We start from the raw sequence: 24428 nt of genomic DNA, 5'->3' as shown, positions 1-24428 counted from the left end.
ACAACTTTCACATCAAGATCGAGATCAGTAATATACATCAGGAAAAGCAAGAGTCCAATTATCGACCACTGTGGGACACTGCAAACCTTCAACCAGCCCGAAAATTACCCATTTACCGTTACGGTTTCCAATTCTGTACCCATGTTGCTGTTGTCAATTTTATCCCAGGAGTTATAACTTTTCCCAAGTCTGTTGTGTGGCATCATAGTGAATACCTTCTGAAGGTCCATGTACACCACATCAACAACCTTACCCTCATCGACCCTCTGTTACCTCCTCAAAAACTCCAGCCTGTTAGTTAAACACAATTTCCTCTTTCCCAATCAACCCACATTTTTCCATGTGACTACCTATTCTATCCTGAATAATTGGTGCTCAAAGTTTGCCCATCACAGATGTCAAACTGACTGGTTTCGAACTGCTGGGGCCCGTCTTTACAACGTTTATTGAGCAAGGACATAGCATTTGCAATTCTCCAGTCCCCTGGCACCTCCCCGGGTTCATCTCATCGGGTCCGGTGCCTGGCCAAATTTCTGTGCTGACATTTCATCTGATACTTATTCCTTGTTGATTTTGAACCCTCCGATCATAGAATTTACAGTGCAGAAGGAGGCCATTCGGCCCATCGAGTCTGCACCGGCTCTTGGAAAGAGCACCCTACCCAAGCCCACACCCCCACCCTATCCCCAAAACCCAGTACCCCCACCCAACACTAAGGGCAATTTTGGACACTCAGGGCAATTTATCGCGGCCAATCCGCCTAACCTGCACATCTCTGGACTGTGGGAGGAAACCGGAGCACCCGGAGGAAACCCACGCACACACGGGGAGGATGTGCAGACTCCACACAGACAGTGACCCAAGCCGGAATCGAACCTGGGACCTTGGAGCTGTGAAGCAATTGTGCTAACCACAATGCTGCCGATGGACAGGATTTCCTCGTCTTTGTTACCATCTACCTCCCTGGTAAAGACAGATGCAAAATATCCATTTAATACGTCAGTCATGCCCCCTGGCTCCATGTGTAAATTCCCTTTTCGGTCTCCCCTCCTCTTCCCCCCCCCTTTACTATTTACCTGTCTGTCGAAGACTCTGGGATTTCCCTTTATCTCAAACTCCCTCTTCACTTCTCCAGTGAGATTTTTCCCCTCCCTCTGAACCTGCCTCTCGGGTCTCACCTGTATTTTCTACCTGACACCTGTCGCAAGCACATTTTTTGTTCTTTATCTTAATTTCTATCTCCCGTTTCCATCCAGGGAGCTCCGAATTGCCTTTCCCTTTTCCACCTTGTCGTGTCCAGACCATTCCTTGTTTTGAAGGAACCCCATTATTCAGCGACACATTCTCCATCCGGTCTAACCGGCCCAGCCCCGTTCTCGCCCCACTCAAATCAGCTCTCCCCCAATTAATTATTCTTCCTCTGGTTCGCCTGGACTCTCTTAACACAATCTCAAAACCTTTGCCCCTCTGCCCTTTACACACCTGCTGCCCCAGTCTGCATTCGGATAGCCCCCATTACAACCGCTCGATAATGTTTGTATCTCTGTAACTTCCCTACATGTTGTTCTTCTCCATTCTTCTCAATAGCCGACGGTCTGTAGGCCTCACTGAGCAAAGTCATTGTTCCTGACCTCCAGCTCATAGATTCTGTCCTTGAATCCTCTGGGACATCCTCCGGGACATCCTCTTCCTAGCCCTGCAATGCTTCTCCCTGATACCCCATCCCTCCGCCTTCACCCCACTGACCTTCACCTCCATCCCTCCTCCTTCACTCCTCCCCCTCCTCCTTCACCCCCACCCCTTCCTCCTTCACTCCTCCCCCTCCTCCTTCATCCCCACCCCTCCTCCTTCACTCCTCCCCCTCCTCCTTCACCCCCACCCTTCCTCCTTCACTCCTCCCCCTCCTCCTTCATCCCCACCCCTCCTCCTTCATCCCCACCCCTCCTCCTTCACTCCTCCCCCTCCTCCTTCACTCCTCCCCCTCCTCCTTCACTCCTCCCCCTCCTCCTTCACTCCTCCCCCTCCTCCTTCACTCCTCCCCCTCCTCCTTCACCTCCATCCCTCCCCCTCCTCCACCCCACCCCACCCCCCCTCCTCCTCCACCCCTCCCCCTCCTCCACCCCTCCCCTCCTCCTTCACTCCTCCCCCTCCTCCACTCCTCCCCCTCCTCCTTCACCCCTCCCCCTCCTCCTTCACCTCCATCCCTCCCCCTCCTCCACCCCACCCCTCCACCCCACCCCTCCTCCTTCACCCCCCACCCCTCCTCCTTCACCCCTCCCCCTTCACCCCTCCCCTTCACTCCTCCCCCTCCTCCTTCACCCCTCCCCCTCCGCCTTCACCTCCATCCCTCCCCCCTCCTCTACCCCACCCCTCCCCCTCCTCCACCCCACCCCTCCTCCTCCACCCCACCGCCTTCACCCCTCCCCCTCCTCCTTCATCCCTCCCCCTCCACCCCCACCCCTCCTCCTTCACCCCTCCCCCTCCTCCTTCACCCCACCCCTCCTCCTTCACCCCACCCCTCCTCCTTCACCACTCCCCCTCCTCCTTCACCCTCATCCCTCCCCTTCCTCCGTCACCCACTCACCCTCCACCTTCAACCCTACCCCTCCGCCTTCACCCCCACCCCTCCGCCTTCACCCCCACCCCTATTCCTTCACCCCACCGCCTTCACCTCCATCCCTCCACCCCACCCCTCCTCCTTCACCCTCAGCCCTCCTCCTTCACCCCAACCCTCCCCCTTCATCCCCCATCCCCTCCTCCTTCACCCCCACCCCTCCTCCTTCACCCCCATCCCCTCCTCCTTCACCCCCACCCCTTACTCCTTCACCCCCGTCCCCTCCTCCATCATCCCACCCCTTCTGATTTCCTATCTTTTCTGAACACCTTGTACCCGGGAATGTTTGACACCCAGTCCTGTCCTTCCTTGAGTCAGAGTAACCTGTGCCTCTAACTCTCCCAATCTTCTTCACTCTTTTCCTTAACTCCCTAATCTTCTTCACTCCACTCCGTAACGCCCCAATCTTCGTTACTATTCTAGTGCTATCTGCCGCTCCAAGAATTTTGTGCACCCTGGTATCCCTCTCGAATATTTCCTCTCGGTCCCCACATCCCTGCCGCTCACTCCCGACAGTGAAAAGCCCCATTAGGAGCTCACTCACGGTTCTGTTCAGGTGGCCACTTTCCCCGTCTCCCTCTGGCCACTTTCCCCAGTGTCCCTCTGGCCACTTTCTCCCGTCTCCCTCTGGCCACTTTCCCCAGTGTCCCTCTGGCCAATTTCCCCAGTGTCCCTCTGGCCAATTTCCCCGTCTCCCTCTGGCCACTTTCCCCGTCTCCCTCTGGCCACTTTCCCCAGTGTCCCTCTGGCCAATTTCCCCGTCTCCCTCTGGCCACTTTCCCCGTCTCCCTCTGGCCACTTTCCCCGTCTCCCTCTGGCCACTTTCCCCGTCTCCCTCTGGCCACTTTCCCCGTCTCCCTCTGGCCACTTTCTCCCGTCTCCCTCTGGCCAATTTCCCCCGTCTCCCTCTGGCCACTTTCCCCAGTGTCCCTCTGGCCACTTTCTCCCGTCTCCCTCTGGCCACTTTCCCCAGTGTCCCTCTGGCCAATTTCCCCCGTCTCCCTCTGGCCAATTTCCCCAGTGTCCCTCTGGCCAATTTCCCCGTCTCCCTCTGGCCACTTTCCCCGTCTCCCTCTGGCCACTTTCCCCGTCTCCCTCTGGCCACTTTCCCCGTCTCCCTCTGGCCACTTTCCCCGTCTCCCTCTGGCCACTTTCCCCCGTCTCCCTCTGGCCACTTTCCCCCGTCTCCCTCTGGCCAATTTCCCCCGTCTCCCTCTGGTCACTTTCCCCAGTGTCCCTCTGGCCACTTTCCCCGTCTCCCTCTGGCCACTTTCCCCCGTCTCCCTCTGGCCACTTTCCCCAGTGTCCCTCTGGCCACTTTCCCCGTCTCCCTCTGGCCACTTTCTCCCGTCTCCCTCTGGCCAATTTCCCCCGTCTCCCTCTGGCCACTTTCCCCCGTCTCCCTCTGGCCACTTTCCCCAGTGTCCCTCTGGCCACTTTCCCCGTCTCCCTCTGGCCACTTTCCCCGTCTCCCTCTGGCCACTTTCCCCGTCTCCCTCTGGCCACTTTCCCCGTCTCCCTCTGGCCACTTTCCCTGTCTCCCTCTGGCCACTTTCCCCGTCTCCCTCTGGCCACTTTCCCTGTCTCCCTCTGGCCACTTTCCCCGTCTCCCTCTGGCCACTTTCCCTGTCTCCCTCTGGCCACTTTCCCCGTCTCCCTCTGGCCACTTTCTCCCGTCTCCCTTTGGCCAATTTCCCCGTCTCCCTTTGGCCAATTTCCCCGTCTCCCTCTGGCCACTTTCCCCAGTGTCCCTCTGGCCACTTTCTCCCGTCTCCCTCTGGCCACTTTCCCCAGTGTCCCTCTGGCCAATTTCCCCCGTCTCCCTCTGGCCAATTTCCCCAGTGTCCCTCTGGCCAATTTCCCCGTCTCCCTCTGGCCACTTTCCCCGTCTCCCTCTGGCCACTTTCCCCGTCTCCCTCTGGCCACTTTCCCCGTCTCCCTCTGGCCACTTTCCCCGTCTCCCTCTGGCCACTTTCCCCGTCTCCCTCTGGCCACTTTCCCCCGTCTCCCTCTGGCCACTTTCCCCCGTCTCCCTCTGGCCACTTTCCCCGTCTCCCTCTGGCCACTTTCCCCGTCTCCCTCTGGCCACTTTCCCCGTCTCCCTCTGGCCACTTTCCCCAGTGTCCCTCTGGCCACTTTCTCCCGTCTCCCTCTGGCCACTTTCTCCCGTCTCCCTCTGGCCAATTTCTCCCGTCTCCCTCTGGCCACTTTCCCCGTCTCCCTCTGGCCACTTTCCCCAGTGTCCCTCTGGCCACTTTCCCCCGTCTCCCTCTGGCCACTTTCCCCCGTCTCCCTCTGGCCACTTTCCCCAGTGTCCCTCTGGCCACTTTCCCCGTCTCCCTCTGGCCACTTTCTCCCGTCTCCCTCTGGCCAATTTCGCCCGTCTCCCTCTGGCCACTTTCCCCGTCTCCCTCTGGCCACATTCCCCCGTCTCCCTCTGGCCACTTTCCCCAGTGTCCCTCTGGCCACTTTCCCCCGTCTCCCTCTGGCCACTTTCCACGTCTCCCTCTGGCCACTTTCCCCGTCTCCCTCTGGCCACTTTCTCCCGTCTCCCTCTGGCCACTTTCCCCAGTGTCCCTCTGGCCACTTTCCCCCGTCTCCCTCTGGCCACTTTCCCCAGTGTCCCTCTGGCCACTTTCCCCGTCTCCCTCTGGCCACTTTCTCCCGTCTCCCTCTGGCCACTTTCTCCCGTCTCCCTCTGGCCACTTTCCCCGTCTCCCTCTGGCCACTTTCCCCAGTGTCCCTCTGGCCACTTTCCCCCGTCTCCCTCTGGCCACTTTCCCCCGTCTCCCTCTGGCCACTTTCCCCAGTGTCCCTCTGGCATCTTTCCCCGTCTCCCTCTGGCCACTTTCTCCCGTCTCCCTCTGGCCAATTTCGCCCGTCTCCCTCTGGCCACTTTCCCCGTCTCCCTCTGGCCACATTCCCCCGTCTCCCTCTGGCCACTTTCCCCAGTGTCCCTCTGGCCACTTTCCCCCGTCTCCCTCTGGCCACTTTCCACGTCTCCCTCTGGCCACTTTCTCCCGTCTCCCTCTGGCCACTTTCTCCCGTCTCCCTCTGGCCACTTTCCCCAGTGTCCCTCTGGCCACTTTCCCCCGTCTCCCTCTGGCCACTTTCCCCAGTGTCCCTCTGGCCACTTTCACCGTCTCCCTCTGGCCACTTTCTCCCGTCTCCCTCTGGCCACTTTCTCCCGTCTCCCTCTGGCCACTTTCTCCCGTCTCCCTCTGGCCACTTTCTCCCGTCTCCCTCTGGCCACTTTCCCCCGTCTCCCTCTGGCCACTTTCCCCAGTGTCCCTCTGGCCACTTTCTCCCGTCTCCCTCTGGCCACTTTCTCCCGTCTCCCTCTGGCCACTTTCTCCCGTCTCCCTCTGGCCACTTTCCCCAGTGTCCCTCTGGCCACTTTCCCCCGTCTCCCTCTGGCCACTTTCCCCAGTGTCCCTCTGGCCACTTTCCCCGTCTCCCTCTGGCCACTTTCTCCCGTCTCCCTCTGGCCACTTTCCCCAGTGTACCTCTGGCCAATTTCCCCGTCTCCCTCTGGCCACTTTCCCCGTCTCCCTCTGGCCACTTTCCCCAGTGTCCCTCTGGCCACTTTCCCCGTCTCCCTCTGGCCACTTTCCCCAGTGTCCCTCTGGCCACTTTCCCCCGTCTCCCTCTGGCCACTTTCTCCCGTCTCCCTCTGGCCAATTTCCCCGTCTCCCTCTGGCCACTTTCCCCGTCTCCCTCTGGCCACTTTCTCCTGTCTCCCTCTGGCCACTTTCCCCCGTCTCCCTCTGGCCACTTTCCCCAGTGTCCCTCTGGCCACTTTCCCCGTCTCCCTCTCGCCACTTTCCCCGTCTCCCTCTGGCCACTTTCTCCCGTCTCCCTCTGGCCACTTTCTCCCGTCTCCCTCTGGCCACTTTCTCCCGTCTCCCTCTGGCCACTTTCCCCAGTGTCCCTCTGGCCACTTTCCCCCGTCTCCCTCTGGCCACTTTCCCCAGTGTCCCTCTGGCCACTTTCCCCATCTCCCTCTGGCCACTTTCTCCCGTCTCCCTCTGGCCACTTTCTCCCGTCTCCCTCTGGCCACTTTCTCCCATCTCCCTCTGGCCACTTTCTCCCGTCTCCCTCTGGCCACTTTCCCCCGTCTCCCTCTGGCCACTTTCCCCAGTGTCCCTCTGGCCACTTTCTCCCGTCTCCCTCTGGCCACTTTCTCCCGTCTCCCTCTGGCCACTTTCTCCCGTCTCCCTCTGGCCACTTTCCCCCGTTTCCCTCTGGCCACTTTCCCCAGTGTCCCTCTGGCCACTTTCCCCGTCTCCCTCTGGCCACTTTCTCCCGTCTCCCTCTGGCCACTTTCCCCAGTGTCCCTCTGGCCACTTTCCGCGTCTCCCTCTGGCCACTTTCCCCAGTGTCCCTCTGGCCACTTTCCCCAGTGTCCCTCTGGCCACTTTCTCCCGTCTCCCTCTGGCCACTTTCCCCCGTCTCCCTCTGGCCACTTTCCCCCGTCTCCCTCTGGCCACTTTCTCCGTCTCCCTCTGGCCACTTTCCCCAGTGTCCCTCTGGCCACTTTCCCCCGTCTCCCTCTGGCCACTTTCCCCGTCTCCCTCTGGCCACTTTCCCCAGTGTCCCTCTGGCCACTTTCCCCAGTGTCCCTCTGGCCACTTTCTCCCGTCTCCCTCTGGCCACTTTCCCCGTCTCCCTCTGGCCACTTTCTCCGTCTCCCTCTGGCCACTTTCCCCAGTGTCCCTCTGGCCACTTTCCCCCGTCTCCCTCTGGCCACTTTCCCCGTCTCCCTCTGGCCACTTTCTCCGTCTCCCTCTGGCCACTTTCCCCAGTGTCCCTCTGGCCACTTTCCCCGTCTCCCTCTGGCCACTTTCTCCGTCTCCCTCTGGCCACTTTCCCCAGTGTCCCTCTGGCCACTTTCTCCCGTCTCCCTCTGGCCACTTTCCCCGTCTCCCTCTGGCCACTTTCTCCGTCTCCCTCTGGCCACTTTGCCCAGTGTCCCTCTGGCCACTTTCCCCAGTGTCCCTCTGGCCACTTTCCCCCGTCTCCCTCTGGCCACTTTCCCCCGTCTCCCTCTGGCCACTTTCCCCAGTGTCCCTCTGGCCACTTTCCCCGTCTCCCTCTGGCCACTTTCTCCCGTCTCCCTCTGGCCAATTTCGCCCGTCTCCCTCTGGCCACTTTACCCGTCTCCCTCTGGCCACATTCCCCCGTCTCCCTCTGGCCACTTTCCCCAGTGTCCCTCTGGCCACTTTCCCCCGTCTCCCTCTGGCCACTTTCCACGTCTCCCTCTGGCCACTTTCTCCCGTCTCCCTCTGGCCACTTTCTCCCGTCTCCCTCTGGCCACTTTCCCCAGTGTCCCTCTGGCCACTTTCCCCCGTCTCCCTCTGGCCACTTTCCCCAGTGTCCCTCTGGCCACTTTCCCCGTCTCCCTCTGGCCACTTTCTCCCGTCTCCCTCTGGCCACTTTCTCCCGTCTCCCTCTGGCCACTTTCTCCCGTCTCCCTCTGGCCACTTTCTCCCGTCTCCCTCTGGCCACTTTCCCCCGTCTCCCTCTGGCCACTTTCCCCAGTGTCCCTCTGGCCACTTTCTCCCGTCTCCCTCTCGCCACTTTCTCCCGTCTCCCTCTGGCCACTTTCTCCCGTCTCCCTCTGGCCACTTTCCCCAGTGTCCCTCTGGCCACTTTCCCCCGTCTCCCTCTGGCCACTTTCCCCAGTGTCCCTCTGGTCACTTTCCCCGTCTCCCTCTGGCCACTTTCTCCCGTCTCCCTCTGGCCACTTTCCCCAGTGTCCCTCTGGCCAATTTCCCCGTCTCCCTCTGGCCACTTTCCCCGTCTCCCTCTGGCCACTTTCCCCAGTGTCCCTCTGGCCACTTTCCCCGTCTCCCTCTGGCCACTTTCCCCAGTGTCCCTCTGGCCACTTTCCCCCGTCTCCCTCTGGCCACTTTCTCCCGTCTCCCTCTGGCCAATTTCCCCGTCTCCCTCTGGCCACTTTCCCCGTCTCCCTCTGGCCACTTTCTCCCGTCTCCCTCTGGCCACTTTCCCCCGTCTCCCTCTGGCCACTTTCCCCAGTGTCCCTCTGGCCACTTTCCCCGTCTCCCTCTCGCCACTTTCCCCGTCTCCCTCTGGCCACTTTCTCCCGTCTCCCTCTGGCCACTTTCTCCCGTCTCCCTCTGGCCACTTTCTCCCGTCTCCCTCTGGCCACTTTCCCCAGTGTCCCTCTGGCCACTTTCCCCCGTCTCCCTCTGGCCACTTTCCCCAGTGTCCCTCTGGCCACTTTCCCCATCTCCCTCTGGCCACTTTCTCCCGTCTCCCTCTGGCCACTTTCTCCCGTCTCCCTCTGGCCACTTTCTCCCATCTCCCTCTGGCCACTTTCTCCCGTCTCCCTCTGGCCACTTTCCCCCGTCTCCCTCTGGCCACTTTCCCCAGTGTCCCTCTGGCCACTTTCTCCCGTCTCCCTCTGGCCACTTTCTCCCGTCTCCCTCTGGCCACTTTCTCCCGTCTCCCTCTGGCCACTTTCCCCCGTTTCCCTCTGGCCACTTTCCCCAGTGTCCCTCTGGCCACTTTCCCCGTCTCCCTCTGGCCACTTTCTCCCGTCTCCCTCTGGCCACTTTCCCCAGTGTCCCTCTGGCCACTTTCCGCGTCTCCCTCTGGCCACTTTCCCCAGTGTCCCTCTGGCCACTTTCCCCAGTGTCCCTCTGGCCACTTTCTCCCGTCTCCCTCTGGCCACTTTCCCCCGTCTCCCTCTGGCCACTTTCCCCCGTCTCCCTCTGGCCACTTTCTCCGTCTCCCTCTGGCCACTTTCCCCAGTGTCCCTCTGGCCACTTTCCCCCGTCTCCCTCTGGCCACTTTCCCCGTCTCCCTCTGGCCACTTTCCCCAGTGTCCCTCTGGCCACTTTCCCCAGTGTCCCTCTGGCCACTTTCTCCCGTCTCCCTCTGGCCACTTTCCCCGTCTCCCTCTGGCCACTTTCTCCGTCTCCCTCTGGCCACTTTCCCCAGTGTCCCTCTGGCCACTTTCCCCCGTCTCCCTCTGGCCACTTTCCCCGTCTCCCTCTGGCCACTTTCTCCGTCTCCCTCTGGCCACTTTCCCCAGTGTCCCTCTGGCCACTTTCCCCGTCTCCCTCTGGCCACTTTCTCCGTCTCCCTCTGGCCACTTTCCCCAGTGTCCCTCTGGCCACTTTCTCCCGTCTCCCTCTGGCCACTTTCCCCGTCTCCCTCTGGCCACTTTCTCCGTCTCCCTCTGGCCACTTTGCCCAGTGTCCCTCTGGCCACTTTCCCCCGTCTCCCTCTGGCCACTTTCCCCCGTCTCCCTCTGGCCACTTTCCCCCGTCTCCCTCTGGCCACTTTCTCCGTCTCCCTCTGGCCACTTTCCCCAGTGTCCCTCTGGCCACTTTCCCCAGTGTCCCTCTGGCCACTTTCCCCGTCTCCCTCTGGCCACTTTCCCCCGTCTCCCTCTGGCCACTTTCCCCAGTGTCCCTCTGGCCACTTTCCCCGTCTCCCTCTGGCCACTTTCCCCCGTCTCCCTCTGGCCACTTTCCCCCGTCTCCCTCTGGCCACTTTCCCCAGTGTCCCTCTGGCCACTTTCCCCCGTCTCCCTCTGGCCACTTTCCCCCGTCTCCCTCTGGCCACTTTCCCCCGTCTCCCTCTGGCCACTTTCCCCCGTCTCCCTCTGGCCACTTTCCCCCGTCTCCCTCTGGCCACTTTCCCCCGTCTCCCTCTGGCCACTTTCCCCCGTCTCCCTCTGGCCACTTTCCCCCGTCTCCCTCTGGCCACTTTCCCCCGTCTCCCTCTGGCCACTTTCCCCAGTGTCCCTCTGGCCACTTTCCCCCGTCTCCCTCTGGCGACTTTCTCCCGTCTCCCTCTGGCCACTTTCCCCAGTGTCCCTCTGGCCAATTTCCCCCGTCTCCCTCTGGCCACTTTCCCCGTCTCCCTCTGGCCACTTTCCCCAGTGTCCCTCTGGCCAATTTCCCCCGTCTCCCTCTGGCCACTTTCCCCAGTGTCCCTCTGGCCACTTTCCCCCGTCTCCCTCTGGCCACTTTCCCCGTCTCCCTCTGGCAACTTTCCCCGTCTCCCTCTGGCCACTTTCCCCGTCTCCCTCTGGCCACTTTCCCCGTCTCCCTCTGGCCACTTTCCCCGTCTCCCTCTGGCCACTTTCCCCCGTCTCCCTCTGGCCACTTTCCCCCGTCTCCCTCTGGCCACTTTCCCCGTCTCCCTCTGGCCACTTTCTCCCGTCTCCCTCTGGCCAATTTCTCCCGTCTCCCTCTGGCCACTTTCCCCGTCTCCCTCTGGCCACTTTCCCCAGTGTCCCTCTGGCCACTTTCCCCCGTCTCCCTCTGGCCACTTTCCCCCGTCTCCCTCTGGCCACTTTCCCCAGTGTCCCTCTGGCCACTTTCCCCGTCTCCCTCTGGCCACTTTCTCCCGTCTCCCTCTGGCCACTTTCTCCCGTCTCCCTCTGGCCAATTTCGCCCGTCTCCCTCTGGCCACTTTCCCCGTCTCCCTCTGGCCACATTCCCCCGTCTCCCTCTGGCCACTTTCCCCAGTGTCCCTCTGGCCACTTTCCCCCGTCTCCCTCTGGCCACTTTCCACGTCTCCCTCTGGCCACTTTCTCCCGTCTCCCTCTGGCCACTTTCTCCCGTCTCCCTCTGGCCACTTTCCCCAGTGTCCCTCTGGCCACTTTCCCCCGTCTCCCTCTGGCCACTTTCCCCAGTGTCCCTCTGGCCACTTTCCCCGTCTCCCTCTGGCCACTTTCTCCCGTCTCCCTCTGGCCACTTTCCCCGTCTCCCTCTGGCCACTTTCCCCAGTGTCCCTCTGGCCACTTTCCCCGTCTCCCTCTGGCCACTTTCTCCCGTCTCCCTCTGGCCACTTTCTCCCGTCTCCCTCTGGCCACTTTCTCCCGTCTCCCTCTGGCCACTTTCTCCCGTCTCCCTCTGGCCACTTTCCCCCGTCTCCCTCTGGCCACTTTCCCCAGTGTCCCTCTGGCCACTTTCTCCCGTCTCCCTCTGGCCACTTTCTCCCGTCTCCCTCTGGCCACTTTCTCCCGTCTCCCTCTGGCCACTTTCCCCAGTGTCCCTCTGGCCACTTTCCCCCGTATCCCTCTGGCCACTTTCCCCAGTGTCCCTCTGGCCACTTTCCCCGTCTCCCTCTGGCCACTTTCTCCCGTCTCCCTCTGGCCACTTTCCCCAGTGTCCCTCTGGCCAATTTCCCCGTCTCCCTCTGGCCACTTTCCCCGTCTCCCTCTGGCCACTTTCCCCAGTGTCCCTCTGGCCACTTTCCCCGTCTCCCTCTGGCCACTTTCCCCAGTGTCCCTCTGGCCACTTTCCCCCGTCTCCCTCTGGCCACTTTCTCCCGTCTCCCTCTGGCCAATTTCCCCGTCTCCCTCTGGCCACTTTCCCCGTCTCCCTCTGGCCACTTTCCCCAGTGTCCCTCTGGCCACTTTCCCCGTCTCCCTCTGGCCACTTTCTCCCGTCTCCCTCTGGCCACTTTCCCCCGTCTCCCTCTGGCCACTTTCCCCAGTGTCCCTCTGGCCACTTTCCCCGTCTCCCTCTCGCCACTTTCCCCGTCTCCCTCTGGCCACTTTCTCCCGTCTCCCTCTGGCCACTTTCTCCCGTCTCCCTCTGGCCACTTTCTCCCGTCTCCCTCTGGCCACTTTCCCCAGTGTCCCTCTGGCCACTTTCCCCCGTCTCCCTCTGGCCACTTTCCCCAGTGTCCCTCTGGCCACTTTCCCCGTCTCCCTCTGGCCACTTTCTCCCGTCTCCCTCTGGCCACTTTCTCCCGTCTCCCTCTGGCCACTTTCTCCCATCTCCCTCTGGCCACTTTCTCCCGTCTCCCTCTGGCCACTTTCTCCCGTCTCCCTCTGGCCACTTTCTCCCATCTCCCTCTGGCCACTTTCTCCCGTCTCCCTCTGGCCACTTTCCCCCGTTTCCCTCTGGCCACTTTCCCCAGTGTCCCTCTGGCCACTTTCCCCGTCTCCCTCTGGCCACTTTCTCCCGTCTCCCTCTGGCCACTTTCCCCCGTCTCCCTCTGGCCACTTTCCCCAGTGTCCCTCTGGCCACTTTCCCCCGTCTCCCTCTGGCCACTTTCCCCAGTGTCCCTCTGGCCACTTTCCCCGTCTCCCTCTGGCCACTTTCTCCCGTCTCCCTCTGGCCACTTTCCCCAGTGTCCCTCTGGCCAATTTCCCCGTCTCCCTCTGGCCACTTTCCCCGTCTCCCTCTGGCCACTTTCCCCAGTGTCCCTCTGGCCACTTTCCGCGTCTCCCTCTGGCCACTTTCCCCAGTGTCCCTCTGGCCACTTTCCCCAGTGTCCCTCTGGCCACTTTCTCCCGTCTCCCTCTGGCCACTTTCCCCCGTCTCCCTCTGGCCACTTTCCCCCGTCTCCCTCTGGCCACTTTCTCCGTCTCCCTCTGGCCACTTTCCCCAGTGTCCCTCTGGCCACTTTCCCCCGTCTCCCTCTGGCCACTTTCCCCGTCTCCCTCTGGTCACTTTCCCCAGTGTCCCTCTGGCCACTTTCCCCAGTGTCCCTCTGGCCACTTTCTCCCGTCTCCCTCTGGCCACTTTCCCCGTCTCCCTCTGGCCACTTTCTCCGTCTCCCTCTGGCCACTTTCCCCAGTGTCCCTCTGGCCACTTTCCCCCGTCTCCCTCTGGCCACTTTCCCCGTCTCCCTCTGGCCACTTTCTCCGTCTCCCTCTGGCCACTTTCCCCAGTGTCCCTCTGGCCACTTTCCCCGTCTCCCTCTGGCCACTTTCTCCGTCTCCCTCTGGCCACTTTCCCCAGTGTCCCTCTGGCCACTTTCTCCCGTCTCCCTCTGGCCACTTTCCCCGTCTCCCTCTGGCCACTTTCTCCGTCTCCCTCTGGCCACTTTGCCCAGTGTCCCTCTGGCCACTTTCCCCCGTCTCCCTCTGGCCACTTTCCCCCGTCTCCCTCTGGCCACTTTCCCCCGTCTCCCTCTGGCCACTTTCTCCGTCTCCCTCTGGCCACTTTCCCCAGTGTCCCTCTGGCCACTTTCCCCGTCTCCCTCTGGCCACTTTCCCCAGTGTCCCTCTGGCCACTTTCCCCGTCTCCCTCTCGCCACTTTCCCCGTCTCCCTCTGGCCACTTTCCCCAGTGTCCCTCTGGCCACTTTCCCCGTCTCCCTCTGGCCACTTTCCCCCGTCTCCCTCTGGCCACTTTCCCCCGTCTCCCTCTGGCCACTTTCCCCCGTCTCCCTCTGGCCACTTTCCCCAGTGTCCCTCTGGCCAATTTCCCCGTCTCCCTCTGGCCACTGCTCACTCTGGCGTTCACTGGGGTCACTCTGGAGTTTACTGGGGTCACACTGGGGTCACTCTGGAGTTCACTGGGGTCACTCTGGAGTTCACTGGGGTCACACTGGGGTCACTCACGGGTCACTTTGGTCTCCTGTAAACAGATTATTTCCGCCTCCAGTTTCCGCAGCAGCGAAAATATCCGCTTCCCGCGCGCGCGGATCCCGTTCACATTCCAGCAAACCAGCCGCAGCCCGGGCCCACTGCGGGGGCGCAGCCGGGTCGCCATCGCAGCGCCAGCGGCCGGGAGGAGTCAGCACACCGGAAACAGCGACACCAGCGGCCGGGAGGAGTCAGCACACCGGAAACAGCGACACCAGCGGCCGGGAGGAGACAGGACACCGGAAACAGCGACACCAGCGGCCAGAGGAGTCAGCACACCGGAAACAGCGACACCAGCGGCCGGGAGGAGACAGGACACCGGAAACAGCGACGTCAACGGCCGGAAGGAGACAGGTAACCGGGAACAGCGACGTCAGCGGCCGGGAGGAGACAGGACACCGGAAACAGCGACGCCAGCGGCCGGGAGGAGACAGGACACCGGAAACAGCGACGTCAACGGCCGGAAGGAGACAGGACACCGGGAACAGCGACGCCAGCGGCCGGAAGGAGACAGGACACCGGGAACAGCGACGTCAACGGCCGGGAGGAGACAGGACACCGGAAACAGCGACGCCAGCGGCCGGGAGGAGACAGGACACCGGAAACAGCGACGTCAACGGCCGGGAGGAGACAGGACACCGGAAACAGCGACGCCAGCGGCCGGGAGGAGACAGGACACCGGGAACAGCGACGTCAACGGCCGGGAGGAGACAGGACACCGGAAACAGCGACGCCAGCGGCCGGGAGGACTCAGGACACCGGAAGTAGCGACTCCAGCGGCCGGGAGGACTCAGGACACCGGAAGTAGCGACACCAGCGGCCGAGAGGAGACAGGACACCGGAAACAGCGACACCAGCGGCCGGGAGGTGTCAGGACACCGGAAACAGCGACGCATGCGGCCGGGAGGAGACAGGACACCGGAAACAGCGACACCAGCGGCCGGGAGGAGTCAGGACACCGGGAACAGCGACACCAGCGGCCGGGAGGAGACAGGACACCGGGAACAGCGACACCAGCGGCCGGAGGAGTCAGGACACCGGAAATAGCGACAACAGCGGCCGGAGGAGTCAGTACACCGGAAACAGCGACACCAGCGGCCGGGAGGTGTCAGAACACCGGGAACTGCGACACCAGCGGCCGGAGGAGTCAGGACACCGGGAACAGCGACACCAGCGGCCGGGAGGAGTCAGGACACCGGGAACAGCGACACCAGCGGCCGGGAGGAGTCAGGACACCGGGAACAGGGACACCAGCGGCCGGGAAGAGTGATGACACAGGGAACAGTGACACCAGCGGCCGGAGGAGTCAGGACACCGAAATAGCGACACCAGCGGCTGGGAGGTGTCAGGACACAGGGACCAGCGACACCAGCGGCTGGAGGAGTCAGGACACCCGGAACAGCGACACCAGCGGCCGGGAGGTGTCAGAACACCGGGAACAGCGACACCAGCGGCCGGAGGAGTCAGGACACCGGGAACAGCGACACCAGCGGCCGGGAGGTGTCAGGACACCGGGAACAGCGACACCAGCGGCCGGAGGAGTCAGGACACCGGGAACAGCGACACCAGCGGCCGGGAGCTGTCAGGACACCGGGAACAGCGACCGGGAAGAGTGATGACACAGGGACCAGCGGCCGGAGGAGTCAGGACACCGGGAACAGCGACACCAGCGGCCGGGAGGAGACAGGACACCGGGAACAGCGACACCAGCGGCCGGGAGGTGTCAGGACACCGGGAACAGCGACACCAGCGGCCGGGAGGTGTCAGGACACCGGGAACAGCGACGCCAGCGGCCGGGAGGTGTCAGGACACCGGGAACAGCGACACCAGCGGCCGGGAGGAGTCAGGACACCGGGAACAGCGACACCAGCGGCCGGGAGGAGTCAGCACACCGGAACAGCGACACCAGCGGCCGGGAGGAGTCAGCACACCGGAACAGCGACACCAGCGGCCGGGAGGAGTCAGGACTGTTTTGGAAGCCAGCTTCCTGCCCCCTGCTGTTGTGTTGGGATCTTTGCTGCTCCTCTGGCATGTTTTACAGGAGACCTTTCGGCCCATCCTGTCCGTGCCGCCCACCAGGAACCCAAAGTATTCCAAATACTCATTTAATATTTGTTAAGTGTTGTGAGGGTTCCCGCCTCCACCACCCTTTCAGGCAGCAGGTTCCAGACTCCCACAACCCTCTGGGTGAAAAAGTTTCCCCTCAAATCCCCTCGAAACCTCCTGCCCCTTACCTTAAATCTAAGCCCCCCCCTGGTTACTGACCCTCCATTCAGGGAAACCGTTTCTTCCTTTCCATCCTTTCTATTTCCATCATAATTTTGTCCACCTCAGTCAGGGACCCCCTCAGCCTTCTCTGCTCCAAGGAAAACAACCCCAACATATCCAGTCTCTATTGATAACTGTAACTCCAGCCCAGGGCACCATCCTGGTGAATCTCCTCTGCACCCTCTTCAGTGCAATCACTTCCTTCCCATGGTGACCAGAACTGCGCACAGTGCTCCAGCTGGGGCCTAACCAGCGGTTTATACAGCTCCAGCATAACCTCCCTATTCAATGCCTCAGTTAATAGAGCAAGAATTCCATAAGCCTCGTTAACCACCTTATCTACCTGTCCTGCTGTCTTCAGAGACCTGTGGACATGCTCACCAAGGTCCCTCTGGTCCCCTGTTTTCCTCGCGTCCGACCATTCATTGTATATTCCCTGGCTTTGTTAGTCCTCCCAAAATGCATCACCGCAACTTTTCATGGTTAAATTCCATTTGCCACTCTTCTGTCCACCTCAGCAGCCCGTCTATATCACCCTGTAATCCAAAGTCCTGCTCCTCACTGGTTACCACTCCACCAATTTTCATGTCATCTACAAACTTACTGATCATACCTCCCAACATTTTGAAAATATTTCACAAGCTTCTGGGTTGTTGCCATTTTCCAATTCACAACCTCGTCACCCCCCCGCGCCCCCCCGCCCCCCGCCCAGCTATAGAGCAGAAAACCCAATTGCAGAACTGGTCAAACAGCAGCCAAGGTCACCGAACATTTACAGAGATTGTGGCAAGGTTTTAGTTTTTATTTTGTGACATTTTTGACAATAGTTACAGGATATTCACGGTGCTGAGGGGGTTTATCGTTTCTGGCCAAACAGTGTGGCCTCCGAGTAAAGTGAGGTCCCCTGGATGCCTGCGACTGTGTCAGGGGGATTCTGCAGGTACTTGGTCCATGGCCAATGGGGCCCAGGAAGGTAGCATGTTGGCTCCTCTGTACTAATCTAACCATTTTCCAGCTTCAATTATTCATCCATTATCCTGTCAATAAAGACAGGCCCGATCTATTCCTGCTTTGCCAGAGTTAGGGCGGCTTCACTTTCGCCATCAGTGACTGATTGTCCTGTTTAATAGCTTCATGATCGGCCTTTATTTTCTCCAAGTTGCTCAGTGTCTGCTTCCCAATTTCGGACTCGATCTGCAAAACAACAGAGATATTTGTTTTCTCCACATTGGAACATCCAGGCCACACGCAGGAAAGCGAAGGAGATACGGGAGAACTGTATGGACCAGGGTTTAGAGAACCCCAAAGTGTATGATGGAGTTCATCTGACCCACAACTTTTAATAGATTGTGGTTATGGGGAGCACACGGCCCACTCTGCAGGTGTGATGCCACAGAGAGTACTTTTAAATTAAAACACTTTGTTTATGAAACCAGTTAACACTTTAAACATCTTAACTATCAACACCACAGATACAATATTCTATAATAACCTTTCATCTTTCGCTGCTACATCCACAAGACAAAAGACCCTTTTTAACAGAGATCAGGTTTAAATTCTCTACTGAGAGCAGTTATCAGTTTGAAATCACCCAAATGATCTGGAAAGTCTTTAGATTGCAGAGAGATCCTGATACAGCTGCTTGCTTTTCCTGCAGCTATCCAGCTCTCAAAACGAAACTAAACACACCCTGTAGCTGCCTGCTCAAAAACGAAAGTGAAACACAGACAGCCCAGCTCCACCCACTCTGACATCACTGCAGCTATTTGATAGACAACCATTTCTTAAAGCTACTGTCACATGACAGAACTGTCACAAACATTTTCCTGGAGAATGGTATTCAAACATTATCAGACACACAAAAGCTATAAAACTACCAGTAAACCTTGGGGGTGACAGATCAACCATCCCTGACACTGCCTAGAGAGGAGGTGACTATTCGGCCCTTCAAACCGGCACCTCCATTCAACTAGGCCCTGGCCAATACTCTGTCACGCCAGCCGTCCCGCCGCACTCTCTCCCACCCCGCCGCGCGCTCTCACTCGCCCCGCCGCGCACTCTCTCGCCCCCTCCCCTCACGCGCCCCGCCACGCCCTCCCCTCACGCGCCCCGCCCGCCCTCCCCTCACGCGCCCTGCCGCGCCCTCCCCTCACGCGCCCCGCCCCCACTCGCCCCGCCCCCCGCCACCCCGCCCCGCCCCCCGCCACCCCGCCCCGCGCCCACTCACCCCGCCCCGCGCCCACTCACCCCGCCCCGCGCCCACTCACCCCGCCCCGCGCCCACTCACCCCGCCCCCACTCACCCCGCCCCGCGCCCACTCACCCCGCCCCGCGCCCACTCACCCCGCCCCGCGCCCACTCACCCCGCCCCGCGCCCACTCACCCCGCCCCGCGCCCACTCACCCCGCCCCGCGCCCACTCACCCCGCCCCGCGCCCACTCACCCCGCCCCGCGCCCACTCACCCCGCCCCGCGCCCACTCACCCCGCCCCGCGCCCACTCACCCCGCCCCCGCGCTCACCATGTCCCTGGATAATCTGGCAATGTCACCATCTCTGCGTGAATGTGCCCAATGGCCCAGCGTTGGGTCAGAGAATCCCAAAGACTCACCACCCTGTGAGCAAAGAAATTCCTCCTCGTCCTGAACGGTCTGTCCCTTATTCGGAGCTGCGTCCCTGCTTCTTCCCCACCCTCCTGTATCTACCCTGTCGAGCCCAATGACAATCTTTTAACACTTCAATGAGATCACCTCTCGGTCGGGGTACAGGCCAAGACTCCACAATCTCTCCTCATAGATAAACCTGCCCCCCCCCCCCCCCCCCCCCACAAAGCAGCCTGGTGATCCTGAGGCCAATACCTCCTTCCTTAGACAAGGAGACCAGAATCAGACACAATATTCAAGCACGGTCTCACCAAGGCATCCTGTACTCAAATCCTCTTGCCACTAAAGGTCAACATATCATTTGCCTTCAAATGCGGTGGAGTAGTGGGGCTGTGACTGGGCGAGAAACCCCTGGTTACAATCCTATCACAGCAGATTGTTGTGAACACCCACCTGCTTCACAAATGTCCTTTAGAAACACAGAAAATAGCAGGAGGCCATTCGGCCCGTCAAAGCCGGTCAGCCATTCATTATCACAGCTGATCATTCAACTCAATAGCCTGACCCCGCTTGCTCCCCCTTAGCGAAGGAAATCTGCTGGCTTTACCCGGTCTGGCCTACACGTGACTCCAGACCCTCAGCAGTGATTAACTCTTTACTGCCCCCTGCAGTGGCCAAGCCAGGCGCGCAGTTTAAGGGCAATTTGGGATGGGCAAGAAATGCTGGGCCAGCCCAGCCACGCCCACATCTCATCAAAGAATAAAGTATTTACACCCAGTCCCACGTGCTCTCCTTTTGCTCGTCTGAAAACCCAAACACAACATCCCTCATCGATCCCGGCAGCTCCATCCTCAACTCCCGTCAGCCTGGATTCAGAGCTGAACCTCCGATACTCCCCCACCCACCTGCTCTTCTAAATCCCGAATCTCCCTCATGATTGTCCCCGTGTCCTCGATTGTCTGGATCAGGTGACTGCAGTTCTACAAAAACACAATAAAGGGTGGAAAATTAATCACTTCAACAGGGACTGTAATACTAGACATTCCTCATTAGACTGTAATATTAGACATTCCTCATTAGACTGTAATATTAGACATTCCTCATTAGACTGTAATATTAGACATAGTTCCTCATTATTAGTCTGTAATATTAGACATTCCTCATTAGACTGTAATATTAGACATAGTTCCTCATTATTAGACTGTAATATTAGACATAATTCTTCATTATTAGACTGTATTAGACATAGTTCTTCATTATTAGACTAATATTAGACATTCCTCATTAGACTGTAATATTAGACATAGTTCTTCATTATTAGACTGTAATATTAGACATAGTTCTTCATTATTAGACTAATATTAGACATTCCTCATTAGACTGTAATATTAGACATAGTTCTTCATTATTAGACTGTAATATTAGACATAATTCTTCATTATTAGACTGTATTAGACATAGTTCTTCATTATTAGACTAATATTAGACATTCCTCATTAGACTGTAATATTAGACATAGTTCTTCATTATTAGACTGTAATATTAGACATAGTTCTTCATTATTAGACTGTAATATTAGACATTTCTCATTAGACTGTAATATTAGACATAGTTCTTCATTATTAGACTGTAATATTAGACATCGTTCTTCATTATTAGACTGTAATATTAGACATAGTTCCTCATTAGACTGTAATATTAGACATAGTTCCTCATTAGACTGTAATATCAGACATAGTTCTTCATTATTAGACTGTAATATTAGGCATAGTTCCTCATTAATAGACTGTAATATTAGACATAGTTCCTCATTATTAGACTGTAAAATTAGACAGTTCCTCATTATTAGACTGTAATATTAGACATAGTTCCTCATTAGACTGTATATTAGACAGTTCTTCATTATTAGGCGGTATATTAGACATAGTTCCTCATTATTAGACTGTATATCAGACAGTTCTTCATTATTAGACTGTATATTAGACAGTTCTTCATTATTAGACTGTATATTAGACATAGTTCCTCATTATTAGACTGTAATATTAGACATAGTTCCTCATTAGACTGTAATATTAGACATAGTTCCTCATTATTAGACTGTAATATTAGACATAGTTCCTCATTATTAGACTGTAATATTAGACATAGTTCCTCATTAATAGACTGTAATATTAGACATAGTTCTTCATTATAAGTCTGTAACATTAGACATAGTTCCTCATTAATAGACTGTAATATTAGACATAGTTCTTCATTATTAGACTGTAACATTAGACATAGTTCCTCATTAGACTGTAATATTAGACATAGTTCTTCATTATTAGACTGTAATATTAGACATAGTTCCTCATTAGACTGTAATATTAGACATAGTTCCTCATTATTAGACTGTAATATTAGACATAGTTCCTCATTAATAGACTGTAATATTAGACAGTTCTTCATTATTAGACTGTATATTAGACATAGTTCCTCATTATTAGACTGTAATATTAGACATAGTTCCTCATTAGACTGTAATATTAGACATAGTTCCTCATTATTAGACTGTAATATTAGACATAGTTCCTCATTAATAGACTGTAATATTAGACATAGTTCCTCATTATTAGACTGTAATATTAGACATAGTTCCTCATTAATAGACTGTAATATTAGACATAGTTCTTCATTATAAGTCTGTAACATTAGACATAGTTCCTCATTAATAGACTGTAATATTAGACATAGTTCTTCATTATTAGACTGTAACATTAGACATAGTTCCTCATTAGACTGTAATATTAGACATAGTTCTTCATTATTAGACTGTAATATTAGACATAGTTCTTCATTATTAGACTGTAATATTAGACATAGTTCCTCATTATTAGACTGTAATATTAGATATAGTTCCTCATTATTAGACTGTAATATTAGACATAGTTCCTCATTAGACAGTATTAGACATAGTTCCTCATTATTAGACTGTAACATTAGACATAGTTCCTCATTAGACTGTAATATTAGACATAGTTCCTCATTATTAGACTGTAACATTAGACATAGTTCCTCATTAGACTGTAATATTAGACATAGTTCCTCATTATTAGACTGTAATATTAGACATAGTTCCTCATTATTAGACTGTAATATTAGACATAGTTCCTCATTATTAGACTGTAATATTAGACATAGTTCCTCATTATTAGACTGTAATATTAGACATAGTTCCTCATTAGACTGTAATATTAGACATAGTTCCTCATTATTAGACTGTAATATTAGACATAGTTCCTCATTACACTGTAATATTAGACATAGTTCCTCATTATTAGACTGTAATATTAGACATAGTTCCTCATTATTAGACTGTAATATTAGACATTGTTCCTCATTATTAGACTGTCACATTAGACATAGTTCCTCATTAGACTGTAATATTAGACATAGTTCCTCATTATTAGACTGTAATATTAGACAGTTCTTCATTATTAGACTGTAATATTAGACATAGTTCTTCATTATTAGACTGTAATATTAGACATAGTTCCTCATTATTAGACTGTAATATTAGACATAGTTCCTCATTAGACTGTAATATTAGACATAGTTCCTCATTATTAGACTGTAATATTAGACAGTGTTCTTCATTATTAGACTGTAATATTAGACCTAGTTCTTCATTATTAGACTGTAATATTAGACATAGTTCCTCATTATTAGACTGTAATATTAGACATAGTTCCTCATTAGACTGTAATATTAGACATAGTTCCTCATTATTAGACTGTAACATTAGACATAGTTCCTCATTATTAGACCGTAATATTAGACATAGTTCCTCATTATTAGACTAATATTAGACATAGTTCCTCATTATTAGACTGTAATATTAAACATAGTTCCTCATTATTAGACTGTATATTAGACATAGTTCCTCATTATTAGACTGTAATATTAGACATAGCTCCTCCTTATTAGACTGTAATATTAGACATAGTTCCTCATTAGACTGTAATATTAGACATAGTACATTAGACTGTAATATTAGACATAGTTCATCATTATTAGACTGTAATATTAGACATAGTTCCTCATTAGACTGTAATATTAGACATAGCTCTTCATTATTAGACTGTAATATTAGACATAGTTCCTCATTATTAGACTGTAATATTAGACATAGTTCCTCATTATTAGACTGTATATTAGACATAGTTCCTCATTATTAGACTGTATATTAGACATAGTTCCTCATTATTAGACTGTAATATTAGACATAGTTCCTCATTAGACTGTAATATTAGACATAGTTCCTCATTATTAGACTGTAATATTAGACATAGTTCTTCATTATTAGACTGTAATATTAGACATAGTTCCTCATTATTAGACTGTATATTAGACATAGTTCCTCATTATTAGACTGTATATTAGACATAGTTCCTCATTATTAGACTGTATATTAGACATAGTTCCTCATTATTAGACTGTAATATTAGACATAGTTCCTCATTAGACTGTAATATTAGACATAGTTCCTCATTATTAGACTGTAATATTAGACATAGTTCTTCATTATTAGACTGTAATATTAGACATAGTTCCTCATTATTAGACTGTATATTAGACATAGTTCCTCATTATTAGACTGTAATATTAGACGTAGTTCCTCATTAGACTGTAATATTAGACATAGTTCCTCATTAGACTGTAATATTAGACATAGTTCCTCATTATTAGACTGTAATATTAGACAGTTCTTCATTATTAGACTGTAATATTAGACATAGTTCCTCATTATTAGACTGTAATATTAGACATAGTTCCTCATTATTAGACTGTAATATTAGACAGTTCTTCATTATTAGACTGTAATATTAGACATAGCTCCTCATTAGACTGTAATATTAGACATAGCTCCTCATTAGACTGTAATATTAGACATAGTTCCTCATTAGACTGTAATATTAGACATAGCTCCTCATTATTAGACTGTAATATTAGACAGTTCTTCATTATTAGACTGTAATATTAGACATAGTTCCTCATTAGACTGTAATATTAGACATAGTTCTTCATTATTAGACTGTAATATTAGACATAGTTCCTCATTATTAGACTGTAATATTAGACATAGCTCCTCATTAGACTGTAATATTAGACATAGCTCCTCATTATTAGACTGTAATATTAGACATAGTTCCTCATTATTAGACTGTAATATTAGACATAGTTCCTCATTAGACTGTAATATTAGACATAGCTCCTCATTATTAGACTGTAATATTAGACATAGTTCCTCATTAGACTGTAATATTAGACATAGTTCCTCATTATTAGACTGTAATATTAGACATAGTTCGTCATTATTAGACTCTATAGGGGGGGGGGATTACGGCAGGTTTCTCCTCCTGGTTATTGTGTTTGGGGAGGGGAGTTTTTTTTTTGTCTCCTCCACCCCCAATCCCCCTCCTGCCTCGTTTACAAAGGTGGTGGAGCCGGGCGGCGAGAGGGGAGACCATTGGGTCAGACAGTGTGTGGGGGAGGGGGGGGGGGGGGGGGGAGGAGAGGAAGTTACTCTCTGGGGAGAGTGAGAC

General features: G+C 54.8%; 1 protein-coding gene and 1 long non-coding RNA gene across 2 annotated transcripts in view; both read right to left on the bottom strand.

Annotated features, from left to right (window-relative positions):
• Positions 1–14824, bottom strand: part of apex2 (APEX nuclease (apurinic/apyrimidinic endonuclease) 2) — a 43073-nt gene extending 28249 nt beyond the window's left edge. The window contains exon 1 of the mRNA XM_072488989.1: positions 13955–14824. Coding sequence (XP_072345090.1) covers positions 13955–14105 — 151 coding nt within the window. The 5' untranslated portion in view covers positions 14106–14824. The remainder of the gene's footprint in view (positions 1–13954) is intronic.
• Positions 14825–17027: 2203 nt separating this feature from the next.
• LOC140398885 (uncharacterized) lies at positions 17028–19838 on the bottom strand. Its single transcript, XR_011937596.1, has 2 exons — positions 19752–19838; positions 17028–17440 (listed from the first exon to the last, which is right to left on the bottom strand). It is a non-coding gene; the product is annotated as an uncharacterized lncRNA (long non-coding RNA).
• Positions 19839–24428: the final 4590 nt, after the last annotated feature.

The sequence above is a fragment of the Scyliorhinus torazame genome, chromosome 22 (assembly GCF_047496885.1).
Source record: "Scyliorhinus torazame isolate Kashiwa2021f chromosome 22, sScyTor2.1, whole genome shotgun sequence".
NCBI lineage: Eukaryota > Metazoa > Chordata > Chondrichthyes > Carcharhiniformes > Scyliorhinidae > Scyliorhinus > Scyliorhinus torazame.
Note: the sequence above shows the minus strand (reverse complement) of the source record. Positions and strands in the feature narration are given on the sequence as shown.